The sequence below is a fragment of the Pristiophorus japonicus genome, chromosome 20 (assembly GCF_044704955.1).
Source record: "Pristiophorus japonicus isolate sPriJap1 chromosome 20, sPriJap1.hap1, whole genome shotgun sequence".
NCBI classification, from domain to species: domain Eukaryota; kingdom Metazoa; phylum Chordata; class Chondrichthyes; family Pristiophoridae; genus Pristiophorus; species Pristiophorus japonicus.
In genome coordinates, this window is record NC_091996.1 from 66,887,737 (window position 1) to 66,912,335 (window position 24,599).

The 24,599-nt window shown below is 47.7% G+C and overlaps 1 protein-coding gene across 1 annotated transcript in view; it reads left to right on the forward strand.

The window, feature by feature from the left end:
- The window catches only part of LOC139232955 (glutamate receptor ionotropic, NMDA 1), a 395,631-nt gene that overhangs the window by 268,605 nt on the left and 102,427 nt on the right, over positions 1-24,599 (forward strand). Inside the window, exons 10-13 of the mRNA XM_070863452.1 lie at positions 1,010-1,145; positions 5,192-5,325; positions 14,644-14,808; positions 20,198-20,316. Of these exons, the coding sequence (XP_070719553.1) occupies positions 1,010-1,145; positions 5,192-5,325; positions 14,644-14,808; positions 20,198-20,316 (554 nt within the window). The remainder of the gene's footprint in view (positions 1-1,009; positions 1,146-5,191; positions 5,326-14,643; positions 14,809-20,197; positions 20,317-24,599) is intronic.

Sequence of the window (24,599 nt, forward strand, 5' to 3'; positions counted from 1 at the left end):
ATGCAGGTATAGCAAGTAATCGGGAAGGCAAATGGAATGTTGGCCTTTATTGCAAGGGGAATGAAGTATAAAAGTAGGGAAGTCTTGCTACAACTATACAGGGTGTTGATGAGGCCACACCTGGAGTACTGCCTACAGTTTTGGTCTCCTTATCTAAGGAGGGATATACTTGCATTTGGAGGCAGTTCAAAGAAGGTTCACTAGGCTGATTCCTGAGATAAAGGGGTTGTCTTATGAAGAAAGGTTAAGCAGGTTGGGTCTATACTCATTGGAGTTTAGAAGACTGAGAGGTGATCTCATTGAAATGTATAAGATTCTGAGGGCGGGTGTTTCCTCTCTTGGGAGAATCTAGAACTAGGCATAGTTTCAGAATAAGGGGCTGCCCATTTAAAACGGAAATGAGGAAGAATTTCTTCTCTTAGAGGATCGTGAATCTTTAGAAATCTCTACCCCAGAGAGCTGTGGAGGCTGGGTCATTAAATATATTTAAGGTGGAGATAGACAGATTTCTAAACAATAAGGGAGTCAAGGGTTATAGGTAGAGGGCAGGGAAGTGGAGTTGAGGCCAAGATCAGATCAGCCATGATTTTATTGAATAGCGGAGTAAGCTCGAGAGGCCAGATTGCCGACATGTTCTTATGTTTATCAGTGCACAGTACTGAGGCCTATGGAAATCAGTGCACAATACTGTGACCTGCAATAAAACTATGAAAAGAAGTTTAAATTTCATGTTAAAATACCTGTTGCCGCTGTTATAATGCCGGGTTATTTAACTTCAGTACTCGGAGCCTGAACTGACGCAAACTATCATTCCCTTGGCCTCAGCATGAGGCTCCTGACTTTAAGTTTCTATTCACCTATGTCAAGTCTGAATTATGAATCAATAATACTATAATTAGATATTGTGCAAGCTACTTATAAATTCTGCATAAATACACACTATTACCAAAAGATTTATTCGTATAATTTATTCAGAAACGTGATTGGATTTTTGTACCTTTACCCAAAGATTGTCAGTATTTTTCAAGAGCCTTTTGTGTACGTGAAGCCAACATTACCAGATGGAACGTGTCAAGAAGAGTATACTATTATTGGGGACCCTATTAAAAAGGTGATCTGTACAGGACCTAATGCTACTGTGCCAGGTAAGGCACAACATTTCATTTTGCTCTTCACAAGACACATAACCGATCATGTTCATCGATGACTTCCATTATAATTTAACCCATCACACCAACCCATCACACCAACCAATCACATCACGCCAACCCATCACACCAACCCATCACACCAACTAATCACACCAGCCAATCACATCACACCAACCCATTGCACCAACCCATCGTACCAACCGATCACATCACACCAACCCATTGCACCAACCAATCACATCACACCAACCCATCACACCAACCAATCACATTGCACCAACCCATCACACCAACCAATCACATCACACCAACCCATCGCACCAACCAATCACTTTGCACCAACCCATCACACCAACCAATCACATCGCACCAACCCATTACACCAACCAATCACATCGCACCAACCCATTACACCAACCAATCACATCGCACTAACCCATCGCACCAACCCATCACACCAACCAATCACATCACACCAACCAATCACATCGCACCAACCCATCACACCAACCCATCACATCAACCAATCACACCAACCAATCACATCGCACCAACCCATCACACCAACCCATCACACCAACCACCAACCATCGCACCGACCCATCACACCATGCAATATAACCCTTCACATCCACCCATAACATCATAACCCATAACATCATAAAGACATTAGCTTGGATGATGTGGAATCTATATGGGTAGAGCTGCAGAACACCAAAGGGCAAAAAACGTTAGTAGGAGTTGTGTACAGACCTCCAAACAGTAATAGGGATGTTGGGGAGGGCATCAAACAGGAAATTAGGGGTGCATGCAATAAAGGTGTAGTAGTTATAATGGGTGACTTTAATATGCACATAGATTGGGCTAGCCAAACTGGAAGCAATACGGTGGAGGAGGATTTCCTGGAGTGCATAAGGGATGGTTTTCTAGACCAATATGTTGAGGAACCAACTAGGGGGGAGGCCATCTTAGACTGGGTGTTGTGTAATGAGAGAGGATTAATTAGCAATCTCATTGTGCGAGGCCCCTTGGGGAAGAGTGACCATAATATGGTGGAATTCTGCATTAGGATGGAGAATGAAACAGTAATTTCAGAGACCATGGTCCAGAACTTAAAGAAGGGTAACTTTGAAGGTATGAGGCGTGAATTGGCTAGGATAGATTGGCGAATGATACTTAGGGGGTTGACTGTGGATGGGCAATGGCAGACATTTAGAGACCGCATGGATGAATTACAACAATTGTACATTCCTGTCTGGCGTAAAAATAAAAAAGGGAAGGTGGCTCAACCGTGGCTATCTAGGGAAATCAGGGATAGTATTAAAGCCAAGGAAGTGGCATACAAATTGGCCAGAAATAGCAGCGAACCTGGGGACTGGGAGAAATTTAGAACTCAGCAGAGGAGGACAAAGGGTTTGATTAGGGCAGGGAAAATGGAGTACGAGAAGAAGCTTGCAGGGAACATTAAGGCGGATTGCAAAAGTTTCTATAGGTATGTAAAGAGAAAAAGGTTGGTGAAGACAAACGTAGGTCCCCTGCAGTCAGAATCAGGGGAAGTCATAACGGGGAACAAAGAAATGGCAGACCAATTGAACAAGTACTTTGGTTCGGTATTCACTAAGGAGGATACAAACAACCTTCCGGATATAAAAGGGGTCAGAGGGTCTAGTAAGGAGGGGGAACTGAGGGAAATCTTTATTAGTCGGGAAATTGTGTTGGGGAAATTGATGGGATTGAAGGCCGATAAATCCCCAGGGCCTGATGGACTGCATCCTAGAGTACTTAAGGAGGTGGCCTTGGAAATAGCGGATGCATTGACAGTCATTTTCCAACATTCCATTGACTCTGGATCAGTTCCTATGGAGTGGAGGGTAGCCAATGTAACCCCACTTTTTAAAAAAGGAGGGAGAGAGAAAACAGGGAATTCTTGACCGGTCAGCCTGACCTCAGTAGTGGGTAAAATGATGGAATCAATTATTAAGGATGTCATAGCAGTGCATCTGGAAAATGGTGACATGATAGGTCCAAGTCAGCATGGATTTGTGAAAGGGAAATCAAGCTTGACAAATCTTCTGGAATTTTTTGAGGATGTTTCCAGTAAAGTGGACAAAGGAGAACCAGTTGATGTGGTATATTTGGACTTTCAAAAGGCTTTCGACAAGGTCCCACACAAGAGATTAATGTGCAAAGTTAAAGCACATGGGATTGGGGGTAGTGTGCTGACGTGGATTGAGAACTGGTTGTCAGACAGGAAGCAAAGAGTAGGAGTAAACGGGTACTTTTCAGAATGGCAGGCAGTGACTAGTGGAGTGCCGCAAGGTTCTGTGCTGGGGCCCCAGCTGTTTACATTGTACATTAATGATTTAGACGAGGGGATTAAATGCAGTATCTCCAAATTTGCGGATGATACTAAGTTGGGTGGCAGTGTGAGCTGCGAGGAGGATGCTATTAGGCTGCAGAGTGACTTGGATAGGTTAGGTGAGTGGGCAAATGCATGGCAGATGAAGTATAATGTGGATAAATGTGAGGTTATCCACTTTGGTGGTAAAAACAGAGAGACAGGCTATTATCTGAATGGTGACAGATTAGGAAAAGGGAAGGTGCAACGAGACCTGGGTGTCATGGTACATCAGTCATTGAAGGTTAGCATGCAGGTACAGCAGGCGGTTAAGAAAGCAAATGGCATGTTGGCCTTCATAGCGAGGGGATTTGAATACAGGGGCAGGGAGGTGTTGCTACAGTTGTACAGGGCCTTGGTGAGGCCACACCTGGAGTATTGTGTACAGTTTTGGTCTCCTAACTTGAGGAAGGACATTCTTGCTATTGAGGGAGTGCAGCGAAGGTTCACCAGACTGATTCCCGGGATGGCGGGACTGACCTATCAAGAAAGATTGGATCAACTGGGCTTGTATTCACTGGAGTTCAGAAGAATGAGAGGGGACCTCATAGAAACATTTAAAATTCTGACGGGTTTAGACAGGTTAGATGCAGAAAGAATGTTCCCAATGTTGGGGAAGTCCAGAACCAGGGGTCACAGTCTGAGGATAAGGGGTAAGCCATTTAGGACCGAGATGAGGAGAAACTTCTTCACCCAGAGAGTGGTGAACCTGTGGAATTCTCTCCCACAGAAAGTAGTTGAGGCCAATTCACTAAATATATTCAAAAGGGAGTTAGATGAAGTCCTTACTACTCGGGGATCAAGGGTTATGGCGAGAAAGCAGGAAGGGGGTACTGAAGTTTCATGTTCAGCCATGAACTCATTGAATGGCGGTGCAGGCTAGAAGGGCTGAATGGCCTGCTCCTGCACCTTTTTTCTATGTTTCTATGTTTCTATGTTAGTATACCCTGTTACACCCACTGCAATATAATTCCATCAGAACAATGCATTATAACCCATCACACTCATTCCAATGCAGCACAAAGCCATTACAGTGCAATCTGTCACACCTATTACAATGCAAATCCACCACAATTGTGACTGTAGTCATTGCAATAACACTCATTTCAACACATTGGATAAGGGCTCAGATTCTACCTCAGGGGCTGTGATTCTTTGTGTGGGGCATTGGCAGGAGGCGGGGCACACTTTCTACCTTCGAGACAGAATGTTTGTGTGTAAGGGAAGCAAACTGTTAACAGCTTTCTTTAAAAATGTGTGTACAGCTCCCACAGCCTAAATGTTTAAGGGTGGCTGCATGGCTGTAAGGGATGAAATACAAGAAGAAATTTCCCTTTCAGATAAGAAAATTCTATTACTAGTGTTTCTAGCACTCTTCTTGATCATCTTTGCCCTAATTCTAGGAAATAAGATTCTTTTTGATGTTCACCGATTTTAATAAACCATTAAATGTTACCTCAGATAGTGCAGATACATACCATTCAGAAACTCCATTTTTACCTTTACATTTTTTGACAACCATTCACAACTCAGACATTCTTTAAGCAATTGTACTAATGTATTTGAAATGTCAGAAGCTGTTAATTATAACAAGTTGTGACTTAAGCCATGTCAACTGCACTCTGTATGTTGTGTTTGGCAGGTCGGCCCATCATTTCTCAGTGTTGCTATGGATTTTGTATCGATTTGCTCATCAAACTTGCGAGCACTCCCGCCTTGAACTTTACTTACGAGGTTCACCTTGTCCAAGATGGGAAGTTTGGGACTCAGGAGCGAGTAGGTATTCCTTCTTTCATTCAATGTGGTAAAGGGCTGAATGGGGAAGAACTTGGATCAGACCTGAAAATGGCACGGGGATCGAGGTGCGCGATTAACCCATGCATGTTTATTGCGTTGCAGACAACACGTTAAATTCGTGCTGCCTGCTGTTTTAAATGATTTCTGCATGCAGCCAGCACTATCCGCGCTAATCATTGGCTGCACGCAGCAGCAGGGGGCCTGATATCGCAAGTGTCTGGTGCTACTTAAAGGCAGCCTGCTTAAAGGGGAGGTGCATTGCGGCTGCAGGAAGTGGTGGCAGTCTTTGTGAATTGAATCAATTCTATCAAAGATTGCTGAACATGACAGAGAACGTGCACCAATGTTTTCACATACTGCACTGGAGGTCTTGGTGGAAGAGTTGGAAAGTAGAGGTGTCCAGTGTCCGAAGTGGGGCAGGAGGCCCTCCAGACATGAGCTCAGGAGGCAGTGGGAAGAAATAATGGCGGAGGTCAATGCCAGGAGCTTTGCTCGTCGCACATGGATGCAGTGCAAGAAGAAGTTTAATAAATTCACATGAGTTGTCAGGGTAAGTGAGTTCATCTTCAAATGGCACATCCTACCACCTGCACCCATAGCCTCATCCTCTGCTCAATTCACCACACTGCCCCCATCACTCACCTACCAACAATCTCTTATCAATCAGCACTCAATCCCAATATTCCTATGCTTTACCTCACTCTCACACACTTAACATGGTTGCAAGCCTCGCACCCACAACTCACAGCTCGCACACACTAGCAGCTATTCAACCATGACAGCTGCATCACCCAAACAGTTTGCACGACGCTCACTGACGCACTTCTCTCTTTCTTGCAAGAGAAGGTGGCTCATAACAGCAGGAAGCAGGAAAGAATTAGAGCAGTGCCTACATGTTGTAACCCCCACGGAGGAGACAATGCTGAACATCATAGAAAGGGGCATCGCTGAGGCCGTGGGCACCAGCAGGGCTGACACGATTGATGATAAGGGCATTTGCACACCTAATCCTCCTTCTCTCATCCTACATCTCCCTCAATCTCTTTTGGGTAAGAGGCTGCAGAGGGTGTAGGCACATAGTTCTTTCTTTCTCCTCTCCCCTCACCACAACCCAACCCTTGTCTCTTTTTCATTTCTGATACACAAGAACTGGAATCTGCCCAGGCAGTGGAGGAAAAGGAAGAAGATAGTGAAGATGAAGAGACATCATCACTTGATCTTACACTCACAGCCACCAGCTCAGATACTGAAACTGTATGTATTGAGCCGGGGAAATGATAGCGCAGGTGTCATCTTGCCAGATGGCGTGTTCTTCTGCAGAGGACTCAGATGAGGACTTTGCTGGACCAGGCTACAGAAAGTAGTTCCTGATCCCTTTAAGTAGCGCTGGTGGAGGGTCCTACATGCCGTTCAAGGCATGTTCAGCCGTGCGAGGTTAAGACAGCGCGTAGGCTGGAGTGTGGCATTCAAAAATGTCAGTGCTGGTGCCAAATCAGTTTTGCACACTGATTGACGGCATAATCTACCTGCTCTACAGGCTGCCGGCGGTCGTTAGGTGCCCGCGCGCAAATCCCTTTACCAAGATGGAGTCCGCCGCACTACCCATCGGAAGTGTGCGCGTGCATCTAGGAACCAATTTTCGACCTTTAGGAGACCCTAAAAAATGGGCGCTACAGAGCCCAATTTCTCCCCCTATGTCTCTGCTTTGGGCTTCTCCTTAATGGCCCTATTTCTGCCCCTGACTGACCCAAACCTTTGTGATAAATGTGGGTGGGATAATTTTCTCTGCAGTTCTATTTTTGCACTGATAGTACTCAATGGAGAATTATATATTAGAGTATAATCAGCATCAAGTCATGCATAGTACATCATTTGCAGACATTTAATTTGGTTCCCAACTAAAAAATCAGTGATTAACTCAATAAGCAAGGTGAGAAACCTGTAAAAATCACATTTGACATGGAGTTTCATTCCTCCGTTTTATAAGAACAATACATAGAAACATAGAAAATAGGTGCAGGAGTAGGCCATTCAGCCCTTCGAGCCTGCACCACCATTCAATATGATCATGGCTGATCATGCAAGTTCAGTACCCCACTCCTGCTTTCTCTCCATACCCCTTGATCCCTTTAGCCGTAAGGGCCACATCTAACTCCCTTTTGAATATATCTAACAAACTGGACTCAACAACTTTCTGTGGGAGAGAATTCCACAGGTTCACAATTCTCTGGGTGAAAAAGTTCCTCCTCATCTTACCCCTTATCCTTAGACTGTGACCCCTGGTTCTGGACTTCCCCAACATTGGAAACATTCTTCCTGCTTCTAACCTGTCCAATCCCGTCAGAATTTTATATGCTTCTGAGATCCCCTCTCATTCTTCCAAATTCCAATGAATATAAGCCTAGTTAATCCAGCCTTTCTTCATATGTCAGTCCTGCCATCCCGGGAATCAGTCTGGTGAACCTTCGCTGCACTCCCTCAATAGCAAGAATGTCCTTCCTCAGATTAGGAGACCAAAACTGCACACAATACTTGGCCACAAATCTGCAAAAAGTATATTGCTAAGTATTAAAGGGTAGCAATTAAAGGAAACACAATAAGCCGCCCTCTATTAACAGTGTGATGTATTCACCGAGCAATTTTAGGATTTGTCGCAGGAAGTGATATCTTATAAACTGACGATAATGCTGGCATTATATTTTACCATTTACTTAAAGGGAGAAGGGACTGAGGCCCAGTCTGAAGGGGGAGGGGGACTGAGGCTCTGTCTGAAGGGAGAGGGAGAGGGGGACTGAGGCTATGTCTGAAGGGAGAGGGAGGGGGACTGAGGCCCTGTCTGAAGGGAGAGGAAGAGGGGGACTGAGGCCCTGTCTGATGGGGGAGGGGGCCTGAGCCCCTGTCTGATGGGAGAGGGGGACTGAGCCCCTGTCTGATGGGAGAGGGGGTCTGAGCCCCTGTCTGATGGGGAGGGGAACTGAGCCCCTGTCTGATGGGGAGGGGGACTGAGCCCCTGTCTAAAGGGAGAGGAAGAGGGGGACTGAGCCCCTGTCTGATGGGGGAGGGGGACTGAGCCCCTGTCTAAAGGGGTGAGGGGGACTGAAGTCCAGACTAATGGGGGAGGGGGACTGAGCCCCTATCTGATAGGGGAGGGGGACTCAGCCCCTGTCTGATGGGGGAGGGGGACTGAGCCCCTGTCTGATAGGGGAGGGGGACTGAGCCCCTGTCTGATAGGGGAGGGGGACTCAGCCCCTGTCTAAAGGGGTGAGGGGGACTGAGCCCCTGCCTGATGGGGGAGGGGGACTGAGCCCCTGTCTGATAGGGGAGGGGGACTCAGCCCCTGTTTAAAGGGGGAGGGGGACTGAGCCCCTGTCTGAAGGGAGAGGAAGAGGGGGACTGAGTCCCTGTCTGATGGGGAGGGGGACTGAGCCCCTGTCTGATGGGGGAGGGGGTCTGAGCCCCTGTCTGATGGGGGAGGGGGTCTGAGCCCCTGTCTGATGGGGGCGGGGGACTAAGCCCCTGTCTGATGGGGGAGGGGGACTGAGCCCCTGTCTGATGGGGGAGGGGGTCTGAGCCCCAGTCTGATGGGGGAGGGGGACTGAGCCCCTGCCTGATGGGGGAGGGGGACTCAGCCCCTGCCTGATGGGGGAGGGGGACTCAGCCCCTGCCTGATGGGGGAGGGGGACTCAGCCCCTGTCTAAAGGGGGAGGGGGACTGAGCCCCTGCCTGATGGGGGAGGGGGACTCAGCCCCTGTCTAAAGGGGGAGGGGGACTGAGCCCCTGTCTGATGGGGGAGGGGGACTGAGCCCCTGTCTGATAGGGGAGGGGGACTCAGCCCCTGTCTAAAGGGGGAGGGGGACTGAGCCCCTGTCTGATGGGGGAGGGAGACTGAGCCCCTGTCTGATGGGAGAGTGGGACTGAAGTCCAGTCGAATGGGGGAGGGGGACTGAGCCCCTGTCTGATGGGGGAGGGGGTCTGAGCCCCTGTCTGATGGGGGAGGGGGTCTGAGCCCCTGTCTGATGGGGGAGGGGGACTGAGCCCCTGTCTGATGGGGGAGGGGGACTGAGCCCCTGTCTAAAGGGGTGAGGGGGACTGAAGTCCAGTCTAATGGGGGAGGGGGACTGAGCCCCTGCCTGATGGGGAGGGGGACTCAGCCCCTGCCTGATGGGGGAGGGGGACTCAGCCCCTGCCTGATGGGGGAGGGGGACACAGCCCCTGTCTAAAGGGGGAGGGGGATTGAGCCCCTGTCTGATGGGGGAGGGGGACTGAGCCCCTGTCTGATAGGGGAGGGGGACTCAGCCCCTGTCTAAAGGGGGATGGGGACTGAGCCCCTGTCTGATGGGGGAGGGGGACTGAGCCCCTGTCTGATGGGAGAGGGGGACTGAGCCCCTGTCTAAAGGGGTGAGAGGGACTGAAGTCCAGTCTAATGGGGGAGGGGGACTGAGCCCCTGCCTGATGGGGGAGGGGGACTCAGCCCCTGCCTGATGGGGGAGGGTGACTGAGCCCCTGTCTAAAGGGGGCTGGGGACTGAGCCCCTGCCTGATGGGGGAGGGGGACTCAGCCCCTGTCTAAAGGGGGAGGGGGACTGAAACCCCTGTCTGATGGGGGAGGGGGACTGAGCCCCTGTCTGATAGGGGAGGGGGACTCAGCCCCTGTCTAAAGGGGGAGGGGGACTGAGCCCCTGCCTGAAGGGGGAGGGGGACTGAGCCCCTGTCTGATGGGAGAGGGGGACTGAGCCCCTGTCTAAAGGGTTGAGGGGGACTGAGCCCCTGTCTAAAGGGGGAGGGAGACTGAGCCCCTGTCTGATGGGGGAGGGGGACTGAGCCCCTGTCTAAAGGGGTGAGGGGGACTGAAGTCCAGTCTAATGGGGGAGGGGGACTGAGCCCCTGTCTGATGGGGGAGGGGGACTCAGCCCCTGTCTAAAGGGGGAGGGGGACTCAGCCCCTGTCTAAAGGGGGAGGGGGACTGAGCCCCTGTCTGATGGGGGAGGGGGACTGAGCCCCTGTCTGATAGGGGAGGGGGACTCAGCCCCTGTCTAAAGGGGGAGGGGGACTGAGCCCCTGTCTGATGGGGGAGGGGGACTGAGCCCCTGTCTGATGGGAGAGGGGGACTGAGCCCCTGTCTAAAGGGGTGAGAGGGACTGAAGTCCAGTCTAATGGGGGAGGGGGACTGAGCCCCTGCCTGATGGGGGAGGGGGACTCAGCCCCTGCCTGATGGGGGAGGGTGACTGAGCCCCTGTCTAAAGGGGGCGGGGGACTGAGCCCCTGCCTGATGGGGGAGGGGGACTCAGCCCCTGTCTAAAGGGGGAGGGGGACTGAGCCCCTGTCTGATGGGGGAGGGGGACTGAGCCCCTGTCTGATAGGGGAGGGGGACTCAGCCCCTGTCTAAAGGGGGAGGGGGACTGAGCCCCTGCCTGATGGGGGAGGGGGACTGAGCCCCTGTCTGATGGGAGAGGGGGACTGAGCCCCTGTCTAAAGGGTTGAGGGGGACTGAGCCCCTGTCTAAAGGGGGAGGGAGACTGAGCCCCTGTCTGATGGGGGAGGGGGACTGAGCCCCTGTCTAAAGGGGTGAGGGGGACTGAAGTCCAGTCTAATGGGGGAGGGGGACTGAGCCCCTGTCTGATGGGGGAGGGGGACTCAGCCCCTGTCTAAAGGGGGAGGGGGACTCAGCCCCTGTCTAAAGGGGGAGGGGGACTGAGCCCCTGTCTGATGGGGGAGGGGGACTGAGCCCCTGTCTGATAGGGGAGGGGGACTCAGCCCCTGTCTAAAGGGGAAGGGGGACTGAGCCACTGTCTGATGGGGGAGGGGGACTGAGCCCCTGTCTGATGGGAGAGGGGGACTGAGCCCCTGTCTAAAGGGGTGAGAGGGACTGAAGTCCAGTCTAATGGGGGATGGGGACTGAGCCCCTGCCTGATGGGGGAGGGGGACTCAGCCCCTGCCTGATGGGGGAGGGTGACTGAGCCCCTGTCTAAAGGGGGCGGGGGACTGAGCCCCTGCCTGATGGGGGAGGGGGACTCAGCCCCTGTCTAAAGGGGGAGGGGGACTGAGCCCCTGTCTGATGGGGGAGGGGGACTGAGCCCCTGTCTGATAAGGGAGGGGGACTCAGCCCCTGTCTAAAGGGGGAGGGGGACTGAGCCCCTGCCTGATGGGGGAGGGGGACTGAGCCCCTGTCTGATGGGAGAGGGGGACTGAGCCCCTGTCTAAAGGGTTGAGGGGGACTGAGCCCCTGTCTAAAGGGGGAGGGAGACTGAGCCCCTGTCTGATGGGGGAGGGGGACTGAGCCCCTGTCTAAAGGGGTGAGGGGGACTGAAGTCCAGTCTAATGGGGGAGGGGGACTGAGCCCCTGTCTGATGGGGGAGGGGGACTCAGCCCCTGTCTAAAGGGGGAGGGGGACTGAGCCCCTGTCTGATGGGGAGGGGGACTGAGCCCCTGTCTGATAGGGGTGGGGGACTCAGCCCCTGTCTGATAGGGGAGGGGGACTCAGCCCCTGTCTGATGGGGGAGGGGGACTCAGCCCCTGTCTAAAGGGGGAGGGGGACTGAGCCCCTGTCTGATGGGGAGGGGGACTGAGCCCCTGTCTGATAGGGGTGGGGGACTCAGCCCCTGTCTGATAGGGGAGGGGGACTCAGCCCCTGTCTAAAGGGGGAGGGGGACTGAGCCCCTGTCTAAAGGGGGAGGGGGACTGAGGCCCAGTCTGATAGGGGACTGAGCCATTATTTGAGCTTCATTGTTTACTGCAATACATTTTTGATATGTATGTAAACATTGTAACTGTGTAAGACTTGGCACCAGAGGGCGCAACTGTTGGAGGCCCAAGGGTCACCTGCACACCTCGTGCAAGGGAGTATAAAAGGTTGTCTGCCATGCTGCTTCGGCACTCTGGAGTTGTATTAAAGAGACTAAAGTCACATCAATTTTAGCTCACAGTACTCAGTCTTGTGGAGTTCTATCATACTTAACAGGAGGGACCAGACTTTCTTGGCAAATGGAAACGCCGACTTATCAACAAATCTGGTTGTTCCGATTTTTGGGCGGGCCTCAGTTTAGGCGATCAGATCTCCCGTCAGAAACAGGTGGGGGCCTCATGAATAATTGCAAATCAGGTCGTTACAACCCTTGACATCATTTTCATCTCTGCCCAGTCCCTGATTTCTCCCACAAACTGTGGGCGGTATAATTCTGGAGGCGACTAATTCCAGTGCTGTCTAAGAGGAGTATCAGCTGCTCCCAGATAAAATGCTGCTTTGGCAGATATTTTGCTTGTGCTACATTGTGGATTTCTGTGACTTAACCCATTTCAAACTGCATGTAGTGGCTGTACAGAACTCATCAGGGGTTTCTAGCCACGCAGTTTTTTTTGCAAAGGGGCTTCTTCTGGTTTTTGCATTCCAGCAAAGAGGAGGAGGAGGAACAATTTTGATTCTGGTACTTCTGTTAATAAAGGAGGTTTTGCTTTGATGTAGGGCTCTGTCACATTTCTCAGAAACCGCTCGCATCCAACAAATTACTATATGATGCAGTTAGTTTGCACACTGCAATATCCCACAAACAGCACTGGGACGAACTGCCAGTTCATTTGTTTTTGATTGTGTTGGTTGGCTGAGGAATGTTGGCCTGGACACAACAGGAGTTCGCTGATCTTCTTCCAGTGCTGCCTTGGGATTGTTAACATTACCCTAAACCAACAGGTCAGATGGGCCTCAGCTTAGCACCTCTAACAATGAAACCTTTACTTAGTGCTGCACTGGAGAGTCAGCCTATATTATGCACTCAAGTCTCAGTGTGGCTGGAGTCCACAAACTTCTGATTCGGAGGTGAACTGAGCCAGGCTGACAGTTAGGATGCTTCTCTCTTTGAACTTCTGCATCGTAGGAGAATTGTTCCAGGCACCGCAGTGTTCGGGAGAGAGATCCACGGGCAGATGTTTAATACAGAATTTTGATGTGTCAATAGAGAGTTTTTGTATTCCCACCATAAACACAGCATTGAAAATATTCAGCACCAGCAATCCTTAGGATGCTGTCCTTGTCTTGATCTTATGGAGGGTTGACAACATGGTTACATCTTTAAGAGACTCTGGGGTGTGGGGTAAGCTGTGTTCATCAAGTCCACTGGCTTTTGTGGCTTTCAATGCAGTCCATGGGCAAGAGCCTGGCTTTCTCTGCAACCTACCAAACCAATGCAGTTGGGGCTTTTGTGCCACATTGGAAAAAAAGCCAACAAGCAGCATAGTGAACTGAGTGTCCCGATCTGCAACTTCAGCTTATCCAAATCATTGCAGTGCAGCAGTTTGGCCTTGCAAAGGAACCGCCTTAGTGGGGATGTAGAAAATGTGGCCAGTAAGTCCGAATTAAAGAGATGTGTGCATTTCAAGGTAAGTGACTGCATGGGGGACATATTGCTTCTCTTGACCAATTAATTTTAGATATATGTGACCAAGGCTTGGTGCAGGAGAGGGGAGAAGGAGTTGTGGCAGTCATAAAAATCCAATGCGGAGGCACAAACCAGATCCAGCGGGCAAGTAACAGAGAGGCAGTCTCCCCCCACCCTCTGCCGCCTTTTGAGGTCTGATAAAATGGACAGTCAGCTGCAGGAGTTGGGTGTTGTTGTTCTTCAGTTTGTTCTCTTTCCCCTCTCTCCGACTCTGCGGCAGCTCCTGCTCTCCTCCCTTCTCTCCGAGCAGCCCAGTGGATGTGCAGGCAGCCTCTCCTCCTCCTCTCAGGGTGTTGCAGCAGTGGATCAGCTCCTCCACTAGGCTCACAATTGCTGAGTGGCTAAGCCACTCCCACTCAACAGCTCTACAACTATTTTAGCAGAACCTTAAACAAGTGCCCCCTTTTGGCACTAGAACCCACAAATTAACAATTTAAAACTGTAACAAAAAACCTTTAATCAAATTAAAATGTGGTTGCCGGGGATGATGATGCATTCTAGTCCCTCTGGCGCCCACCTCTCACGGAAGGTCACGAGCGTACTGGTGGACGAGGTGAGTGACACTATTTTGTAGTTCAGGGCATCGTACCTAGAGGGCAGCAGAGCACCATTCCTGGCAGCAGGCAGTAACCAGGCCCAACACTGTACACAACCTGCAGGACCTGCCAACAAATGCAGAAACAGATGCTGGACTTAAAAGAATCTTTTTTTTAAAGTAGGATGAAGGAACAAAATGTTTGTAACTGAAGACAGCGCGGTACGTTGCAAAGGTGGGCTGGAAGGGAACGATGTTTCCAGTGCTGGCAGCTCTCCTGATTTCTGTGTCACTACTGTTTCGGAATGCTCATGGGTGCTTTAATTATTTCCAGGTGAATAACAGCAATAAGAAGGAATGGAACGGGATGATGGGGGAGCTGCTGAGCGGACTTGGTGATATGATTGTGGCCCCTCTCACTATCAATAATGAGCGAGCTCAGTATATTGAATTCTCCAAACCTTACAAGTACCAAGGACTCACCATTCTCGTGAAGAAGGTATCGATCCAGCCATTGGTCATCCAGATATCTAGTCATCCAGCCATCGAGTCACCTAGTCATCCAGCAATGTAATCATGCAGCCGTCTAGTCATCTTGCCACTCAGCCATCCAGGTGCTTCACTATATCCACACCAGCCAAGTGAGGAGGCTTTCTCTTCGCTGCAGAGGGGTTCGGCTGCCACAGCAGAAACCTTCAAACTAACTGTTGGTTGACTAATGGAAATAAGAATTGTGAATGCCAGAGCTCTAAAATAAAAGCAAAGTATTGGTAATGCATCAGCTCCTGAAAAGAGAAAAGACAAGTTAACCTCTCGGGTGGTGATGGTTTGCTAAAACTCTAAAAAGGAAGGCAGGATAGGGACAGCTCTCGTACACCATCCAGCACTTCGCAGCTTTTTCAGATTGCATTTATAGGCAGTTAAACTCAACAGCTGCCTCTTTGTATCAGTAACTGTGTTAAATGTGTTGTTGCTGCTTACCTGTTCTCCCCTCCCTTCTATTTTTGGGTAACCAACTCTGCTTGGAGGTGTCATCACCTGACCTCACACACTCCCGCTATTGGTTGCCTGACAGGCCCATCTGTCCTGACATGGGCCTCAGCGTTTTACAATCTCTATCAATAACTTAGATGAGGGGACCGAGTGCAATGTATCCAAGTTTACTGACAATACAAAACAAGGTGGGAAAGTAAGCTGTGAGGGGGATGCAAAGCGGCTGCAAAGGGCCATGGACAAGTTAAGTGAGTGGGCAAGAAGGTGGAGTATAATGTGGGGAAGTGTTATCCACTTTGGTAGAAAGAATGGAAAAGCAGTATTGGTTTTTAAAGCTGAGAGACTAGTAAATGTTGGTATTCAGAGGGACCTGGGTATCGTTGTACATGAATCGCTGAAAGTTAACATACAGGTACAGAAAACAATTAGGAAAGCAAATGGTATGTTAGTCTTTATTATAAAAGGATTGGAGTATAATAGTAAGGAAGTCTTGCTGCAATTATATAGGGCCCTGGTGAGACTGCACCTGGAGTATTGTGTACAGTATTGGTCTCCTTACCCAAGGAAGGATATACTTTCCTGAGAGGGAGTGCAACAAAGGTTCACCAGACTGATTCCTGGGTTGGGGGATTGTCTATGAGAAGAGATTGAGGAAATTAGGCCTATATTCTCTAGACTTTAGAAGAATGAGAGGTAATCTCATTGAAACATATAATGTTCTTACAGAGCTTGACAAGGTAGATGCAGGACGGATGTTTCCCGGGCTGGTGAATCGAGAACTAGGGATCACAGTCTCACAATAAGGGGTCGGCCATTTAGGACTGAGATGAGGAGAAATTTCTTCACTCAGGGTTGTGAATCCTTGAAAATCTCTACCCAAGAGGGCTATGGAGCTCAGTTGTTGAATATATTCAAGACAGAGAGCGATAGATTTTTGGGCATTAAGGGAAATCAAGAGATATGGAGAGTGGGCAGGAAGGTAGAGTTGTGGTACAAGATCAGCCATGATCTTATTGAATGGTGGAGCAGGCTCAAGGGGCCGAATGGTCTACTCCAACTTCTTATGTTCTTATCTTCACGGAGTAACGCCTTCTCCCACCAAATGGAGAGTGAACGGACTCCTCGTTATCTGATTGGGTGATTCTTGACTGCCAGTCAACCACCCGTATGATTTTCTTGCCCAATTGCTCACAGCAGTATCTAAGAGATTAATCTTTAATTCCTGGAGACTCCGGAACAATCCGGGAGGGTTTGCACCCTCTCCTGCCTTTCACCCTTCCTTTTCTGATAAACCGTCGCTTTCAGATGCTGAGCATTTCTAGCATGTTCTGTTGTTGCTTGACCAATGTCAGGCCTAATGTGAGACACAGGGACACCAGTTAATGAGACAAGGATGGCAGTTAATGAATGATATGGACACTAGTTAATGACAGATGAGCAGCAGTTAGTGAGCCAGACATACCAGTTAATTTGAGAGAGGGATACGAGTTCATGTGTGCTGCAGATAACAGTTAATGAAGGAGAGGGATTCTAGTTAGTGATAGATTAGGATATCAATTAAAGTTAATGAAAAAGAGCGATAACAGTTAATGAGAGAAAGAAGGAGATATCCGTTAATGAGAGAGAGATACCAGATCATGAGAGAAAGAGATATCTGTTAATGAGAGATACCACTAAATGAGAGATATCCGTTAATGAGAGATACCACTAACAGAGAGAGATATCCGTTAATAGAAACATAGAAACATAGAAAATAGGTGCAGGAGTAGGCCATTCGGCCCTTCTAGCCTGCACCACCATTCAATGAGTTCATGGCTGAACATGCAACTTCAGTACCCCATTCCTGCTTTCTCGCCATACCCCTTGATCACCCTAGTAGTAAGGACTACATCTAACTCCTTTTTGAAAATATTTTTAATGAACTGGCCTCAACAACTTTCTGTGGTAGAGAATTCCACAGGTTCACCACTCTCTGGGTGAAGAGGTTTCTCCTCATCTCGGTCCTAAATGGCTTACCCCTTATCCTTAGACTGTGACCCCTGGTTCTGGACTTCCCCAACATTGGGAACATTCTTCCTGCATCTAACCTGTCGAAACCCGTCAGAATTTTAAACGTTTCTATGAGATTCCCTCTCATTCATCTGAACTCCAGTGAATGCAAGCCCAGTTGATCCAGTCTTTCTTGATATGTCAGTCCCGCCATCCCGGGAATCAGTCTGGTGAACCTTCGCTACACTCCCTCAATAGCAAGAATGTCCTTCCTCAAGTTAGGAGACCAAAACTGTACACAATACTCCAGGTGTGGCCTCACCAAGGCCCTGTACAACTGTAGTAACACCTCCCTGCCCCTGTACTCAAATCCCCTCGCTATGAAGGCCAACATGCCATTTGCTATCTTAACCACCTGCTGTACCTGCATGCCAACCTTCAATGACTGATGTCCCATGACACCCAGGTCTCGTTGCACCTCCCCTTTTCCTAATCTGTCACCATTCAGATAATAGTCTGTCTCTCTGTTTTTACCACCAAAGTGGATAACCTCACATTTATCCACATTATACTTCATCTGCCATGCATTTGCCCACTCACCTAACCTATCCAAGTCACTCTGCAGCCTCATAACATCCTCCTTGCAGCTCACACTGCCACCCAACTTAGTATCATCCGCAAATTTGGAGATACTACATTTAATCCCCTCGTCTAAATCATTAATGTACAATGTAAACAGCTGGGGCCCCAGCACAGAACCTTGCGGTACCCCACTAGTCACTGCCTGCCATTCTGAAAAGTCCCCATTTACTCCTACTCTTTGCTTCCTGTCTCACAACCAGTTCTCAATCCACGTCAGCACACTATCCCCAATCCCATGTGCTTTAACTTTGCACATTAATCTCTTGTGTGGGACCTTGTTGAAAGCCTTCTGAAAGTCCAAATGCACCACATCAACTGGTTCTCCCTTGTCCACTCTACTGGAAACATCCTCAAAAAATTCCAGAAGATTTGTCAAGCATGATTTCCCTTGCACAAATCCATGCTGACTTGGACCTATCATGTTACCTCTTTCCAAATGCGCTGCTATGACATCCTTAATAATTGATTCCATCATTTTACCCACTACTGATGTCAGGCTGACCGGTCTATAATTCCCTGTTTTCTCTCTCCTTTTTTAAAAAGTGGGGTTACATTGGCTACCCTCCACTCCATAGGAATTGATCCAGAATCTATGGAATGTTGGAAAATGACTGTCAATGCATCCGCTATTTCCAAGGCCACCTCCTTAAGTACTCTGGGATGCAGTCCATCAGGCCCTGGGGATTTATCGGCCTTCAATCCATCAATTTCCGCAACACAATTTCCCGACTAATAAGGATTTCCCTCAGTTCCTCCTTACTAGACCCTCTGACCCCTTTTATATCCGGAAGGTTGTTTGTGTCCTCCTTAGTGAATACCGAACCAAAGTACTTGTTCAATTGGTCTGCCATTTCTTTGTTCCCTGTTATGACTTCCCCTGATTCTGACTGCAAGGGACCTACGTTTGTCTTTACTAACCTTTTTCTCTTTACATATTTATCGAAACTTTTGCAGTCCGTCTTAATGTTCCCTGCAAGCTTCCTCTCGTACTCTATTTTCCCTGCCCTAATCAAACCCTTTGTCCTCCTCTGCTGAGTTCTAAATTTCTCCCAGTCCCCAGGTTCACTGCTATTTCTGGCCAATTTGTATGCCACTTCCTTGGCTTTAATACTATCCCTGATTTCCCTTGATAGCCACGGTTGAGCCACCTTTCCTTTTTTATTTTTACGACAGACAGGGATGTACAATTGTTGTAGTTCATCCATGCGGTATCTAAATGTCTGCCATTGCCCATCCACAGTCAACCCCTTAAGTATATTCACCAATCTATCCTAGCCAATTCACGCCTCATACCTTCAAAGTTCCCTTCTGTAAGTTCTGGACCATGGTCTCTGAATTAACTGTTTCATTCTCCATCATAATGTAGAATTCCACCATATTATAGTCACTCTTCCCCAAGGGGCCTCGCCCAACGAGATTGCTAATTAATCCTCTCTCATTACACAACACCCAGTCTAAGATGGCCTCCCCCCTAGTTAGTTCCTCGACATATTGGTCTGGAAAACCATCCCTTATGCACTCCAGGAAATCCTCCTCCACCATATTGCTTCCAGTTTGGTTAGCCCAATCTGTATGCATATTAAAGTCACCCATGCTAACTACTGCACTTTTATTGCATGCACCCCTAATTTCCTGTTTGATGCCCTCCCCAACATCACTACTACTATTTGGAGGTCTGTACACAACTCCCACTAACATTTTTTGCCCTTTGGTGTTCTGCAGCTGTATCCATATAGATTCCACATCATCCAAGCTAATGTCCTTCCTAACTATTGCATTAATCTCCTCTTTAACCAGCAATGCTACCCCACCTCCTTTTCCTTTTCATTCTATCCTTCCTGAATGTTGAATACCCATGGATGATGAGAGATATCTGTTAATGAGAGATACTAGTTGATGAGAGAGAGATATCTGTTAATGAGAGAGAGATACTAGTTCATGAAAGAGAGATACCAGATAATCCGAGAGAGAAAGAGATGCCAGTTAATGAGATAGGAAATCCAGTTAGTGATAGGCGGGGATACCAATTAATGAGTGATTTAGTTGCCTGTTATCCTCTGGATAGAAAAGGGTGCCAACACAGAAAGGGAAAGTACATTGAAGCCTTGTGGGAAGGGGAGCTCGACAGAGACAGAGGAAATGTGGGGTTATTATGTAGTTTCCCAGAGCTGCACTGATTCCATTCCATGTCATTTGCATATAATGCTGTAAAAGTGGGGCCCCATATGCGCACTGACTACACTATTTCTGCTTCTGTTACACAGGAAATTCCCCGCAGTACCCTGGACTCATTCATGCAGCCGTTTCAGAGCACACTGTGGCTGCTGGTGGGCCTGTCCGTCCATGTGGTCGCAGTGATGCTTTATCTTCTGGACAGATTCAGGTTTGTGGCGTCTTACTCGATATCACTCCTGCTTTCCCTTGCTTTAGCTGAGAGGATCAGATACCTGAATTTCTATGGTCAATGTTACTAATACAGATTGACATTCGGGCTGTAAGCAGGGCCAGGCTGATATTCTTCATCTTTGGTCCACTACGCATCTTGTCTAACAACAAGTCTGACAACAAGGAAGTGGCAGGCTTGTTAAATCAATACTTTGTATGTTTTCACAGTGGAGTAAGAGCACAAAATATCAGTGTGTAAAGCAACTGAAAAATAAGTCAGGAGGACGAACTAAGTGGCTTTATTATATGTTTAAAAAAATTGGTAATGGAAAAAATAATGAGAATTAAGATATACAAATCTATAGGAGCTGATGGACATCCAGAAGGCTTTTCATAGAATCATAGAAATTTACAGCATGGAAGGAGGCCATGACGGCCCATCATGTCTGCCCCGGCCGACCAAGAGCTATCCAGCCTAATCCCACTTTCCAGCTCTTCGTCCATAGCCCTATAGGTTACCGCACTTCAAATACACACCTAAATATTTTTTAAATGTGGTGAGGGTTTCTGCCTCTACCGTCTTTTCAGGCAGTAGTTCCAGACTCCCACAACCCTCTGGTGAAGAGATTTCCCCTCATGTCTCCTCCCAATTACTTTAAATCTATGCCCCTGGTTGTTGATCCCTCTGCCAAGGGAATCAGATCCTTCCTATCCACTACATAAGAACATAAGCACGGAAGAAATAGGAGCAGGATTAGGCCATTCGGCCCATCGAGCCTGCTCCGCCATTCAATAAGATCATGGCTAATCTGATCGTTGACTGAGTTCCACTTCCCTGCCTGCTCCCAATAATCCTTTACTCCCTTATCCAAAAATCTATCTCCACCTTAAATATATTCAAAGATCCAGCCTCCACAGCTCTCTGGGGCAGAGAATTCCATAGATTTACAACCCTCTGAGAGAAGAAATTCCTCCCCATCTCAGTCTTAAATGGGCGGCCCCTTATTCTGAGATATACTATGCCCCCTAGTCTCAGTTTCCCCTATGAGTGGAAATATCCTCTCTGCATCCACCTTGTCGAGCCCCCTCATTATCTTATATGTTTCGATAAGATCACCTCTCATTGTTGTAAACTTCAATGTGTATAGGCCCAACCTACTCAACCTACCTTCATAATTCAACCCCCTCATCTCCGGAATCAACCTAGTGAACTTCCTCTGAACAGCTTCCAATGCAAGTATATCCTTCCTTAAATAAAGAGACCAAAACTATACGCAGTACTCCAGGTGTGGCCTTACTAATACGCTGTACAGTTGTAGCAGGATTTCTCTGCTTTTATACTTTATCCCCCTTGCAATAAAAGCCAATATTCCATTTGCCTTCCTTGATTATTTGGTGTACCTGCATACTAACTGTTTCATGCACAAGAATCCCCAGGTCCCTCTGTACTGCAACACTTTGCAATTTTTCTCCATTTAAATTGTAATTTGTTTTTCTATTTTTTCTGCCAAAGTTGATAACCTCACATTTTCCCACATTATACTCCATCTGCCAGATTTTTGCCCACTCACTTAGCCTGTCTATATCCCTCTGCAGATTTTTTCTGTCCTCCTCACAGTTAGCTTTCCCACCCATCTTTGTATCATCAGCAAACTTGGCTACATTACACTCGGTCCCTCCATCCAAGTCATTAATATAGATTGTAAATAATTGAGGACCTAGCACAGATCCCTGCGGCACTGTGGAACTGAGTCACTGTTTGCCAATCAGAAAATGACCGATTTATCCCAACTCTCTGTTTTCTGTTAGTTAGCCAATCCTCTATCCATGCGAATATATTACCCCCTACCCCATGAATGTTTATCTTGTGCAGTAACCTTTTACGTGGCACCTTATCGAATGCCTTCTAGAAATCCAAATACACCACATCCACTTGTTCCCCCTTATCCACCCTGCTCATTACATCCTCAAAGAACTCCAGCAAATTTGTCAAACATGATTTCCCTTACATAAAACCATGCTGACTTTGCTTGATTAAATTATGCTTTTCCAAATGTCCCACTACTGCTTCCTTAATAATGGACTCTAGCATTTTCCCAATGACAGACATTAGGCTAACTGGTCTGTAGTCTCCTGCTTTTTGTCTCCTCCTTTTTTAAATAGAGGCATTACGTTTGCGATTTTCCAATCTGCTGGGACTGCTCCAGAATCCAGGAAATTTTGGTAGATTACAACCAATTATCACTGCAGCCACCTCTTTTAAGACCCTAGGATGTAAGCCATCAGGTCCAGGGGACTTGTCCGCCTTTAGTCCCATTATTTTGCCAAGTACTAATTCTTTAGTGATAGTGATTGTATTAAGTTCCTCCCTCCCTATAGCCCCTTGATTATCCACTATTGGGATGTTTTTAGTGTCTTCTCACCGTGAAGACCGACACAAAATATTTGTTTACCATCTCTGCCATTTCTTTGTTCTCCATTATTAATTTCCCAATCTCATCCTCTAGGGGACCAGCATTTACTTTAGCTACTCTTTTCCTTTTTATGTACCTGTACATACTCTTACTATCTGTTTTTATATTTCATGCTAGTTTACTCTCATAATCTATCTTCCCTCTCTTTTTGTTCAGTCATTCATTGCTGGCTTTTAAAAGTTTCCCAATCCTCTGGCCTCCCACTAGTCTTGGCCACATTGCATGCCCTTGTTTTTAATTTGATACCCTCCATTATTTCCTTAGTTAACCACGGATGGTTATCCCTTCTCTATCCAGGCTCCTCATAAATTTATACACCTCAATCAGGTCTCCCCTCAGCCTCCTCTCGTCAGCAACTCCAATCTTTCCTCATAGCCAAAATTCTCCAGTCCAGGCAACATTCTTGTAAATCTCCTCTGCACCCTTTCCAGTGAAATCACATCATTCCTGTAATGTGGCAACCAGGACTGCATGCAGTACTCCAGCTGTGGCCTAACCAGTGTTTTATACAATTCAAGCATAAAGTCCTTGCTCTTGTATTCCATGCCTTGACTAATAAAGGCAAGTATTCCATATGCCTTCTTAACCACTTTATCTACCTGACCTGCTACCTTCAGGGATCTACGCATTCCAAGGTCCCTTTATTCCTCTACACTTTTCAGTGTCGTACCATTTAATGTGTATTCCCTTGCCTTGTTAGACCTCCCCAAATGCATTACCTCACACTTCTCCGGATTGAATTACATTTGCCACCGTTCTGCCCATCTGACCAGTACATTGATCTCTTCCTGCAGTCTGCAGCTTTCTTCTTCATTATCAACCACACAGCCTATTTTAGTGTCACCTGCAAACTTCTTAATCATACCCCCAACATTCAAATCCAAGTAGTTGATATATACCACAAAAAGCAAGAGCCCTGTGGAACACCACTGGATACAACCTTCCAGTCACAAAAACACCCATCAACCATTATCTTTGCTTCCTGCCTCTGAGCCAATTTTGAATCCAACTTGCCACTTGGCCCTGGATCCCAAGGGCTTTTACTTTTGTGACCAGTCTGCCATAAAATCCATATACACTACATCACACGCACTGCCCTTATCGAACCTCCTCAAAAAATTCAATCAAATTAGTCAGACACGACCATCCCTTAACAAATCATAGAAACATAGAAATATAGAAAATAGGTGCAGGAGCAGCCATTTGGCCCATTGAGCCTGCACCACCATTCAATATGATCATTGCTAATCATGCACTTCAGTACCCCATTCTTGCTTTCTCTTCATGCCCCTTGATCCCTTTAGCCGTAAGGGCCACATCTAACTCCCTTTTGAATATATCTAATGAACTGGCCTCAATAACTTTCTGTGATAGAGAATTCCACATGCTCACAACTCTCTGAGTGAAGAAGTTTCTCCTCATGTTGACCCTAAATGGCTTACCCCTTATCCTGAGACAGTGACCCCTGGTTCTGGACTTCCCCAACATTGGGAACATTCTTCCTGCATCTAACCTGTCCAATCCCATCAGAATTTTATGTTTCTATGAGATCCCCTCTCATTCTTCTAAATTCCATTGAATATAAGCCTAGTCGATCCAGTCTTTCTTCATATGTCAGTCCTCTCATCCCGGGCATCAGTCTGGTGAACCTTCGCTGCACTCCCTCAATAGCAAGAATGTCCTTCCTCAGATCGGGAGACCAAAACTGTACACAATATTCAAGGTGTGGCCTCACCAAGGCCCTGTGCAACTGTAGTAAGACCTCCCTGCTCCTATACTCAAATCCTCTCGCGATGAAGGCCAACAT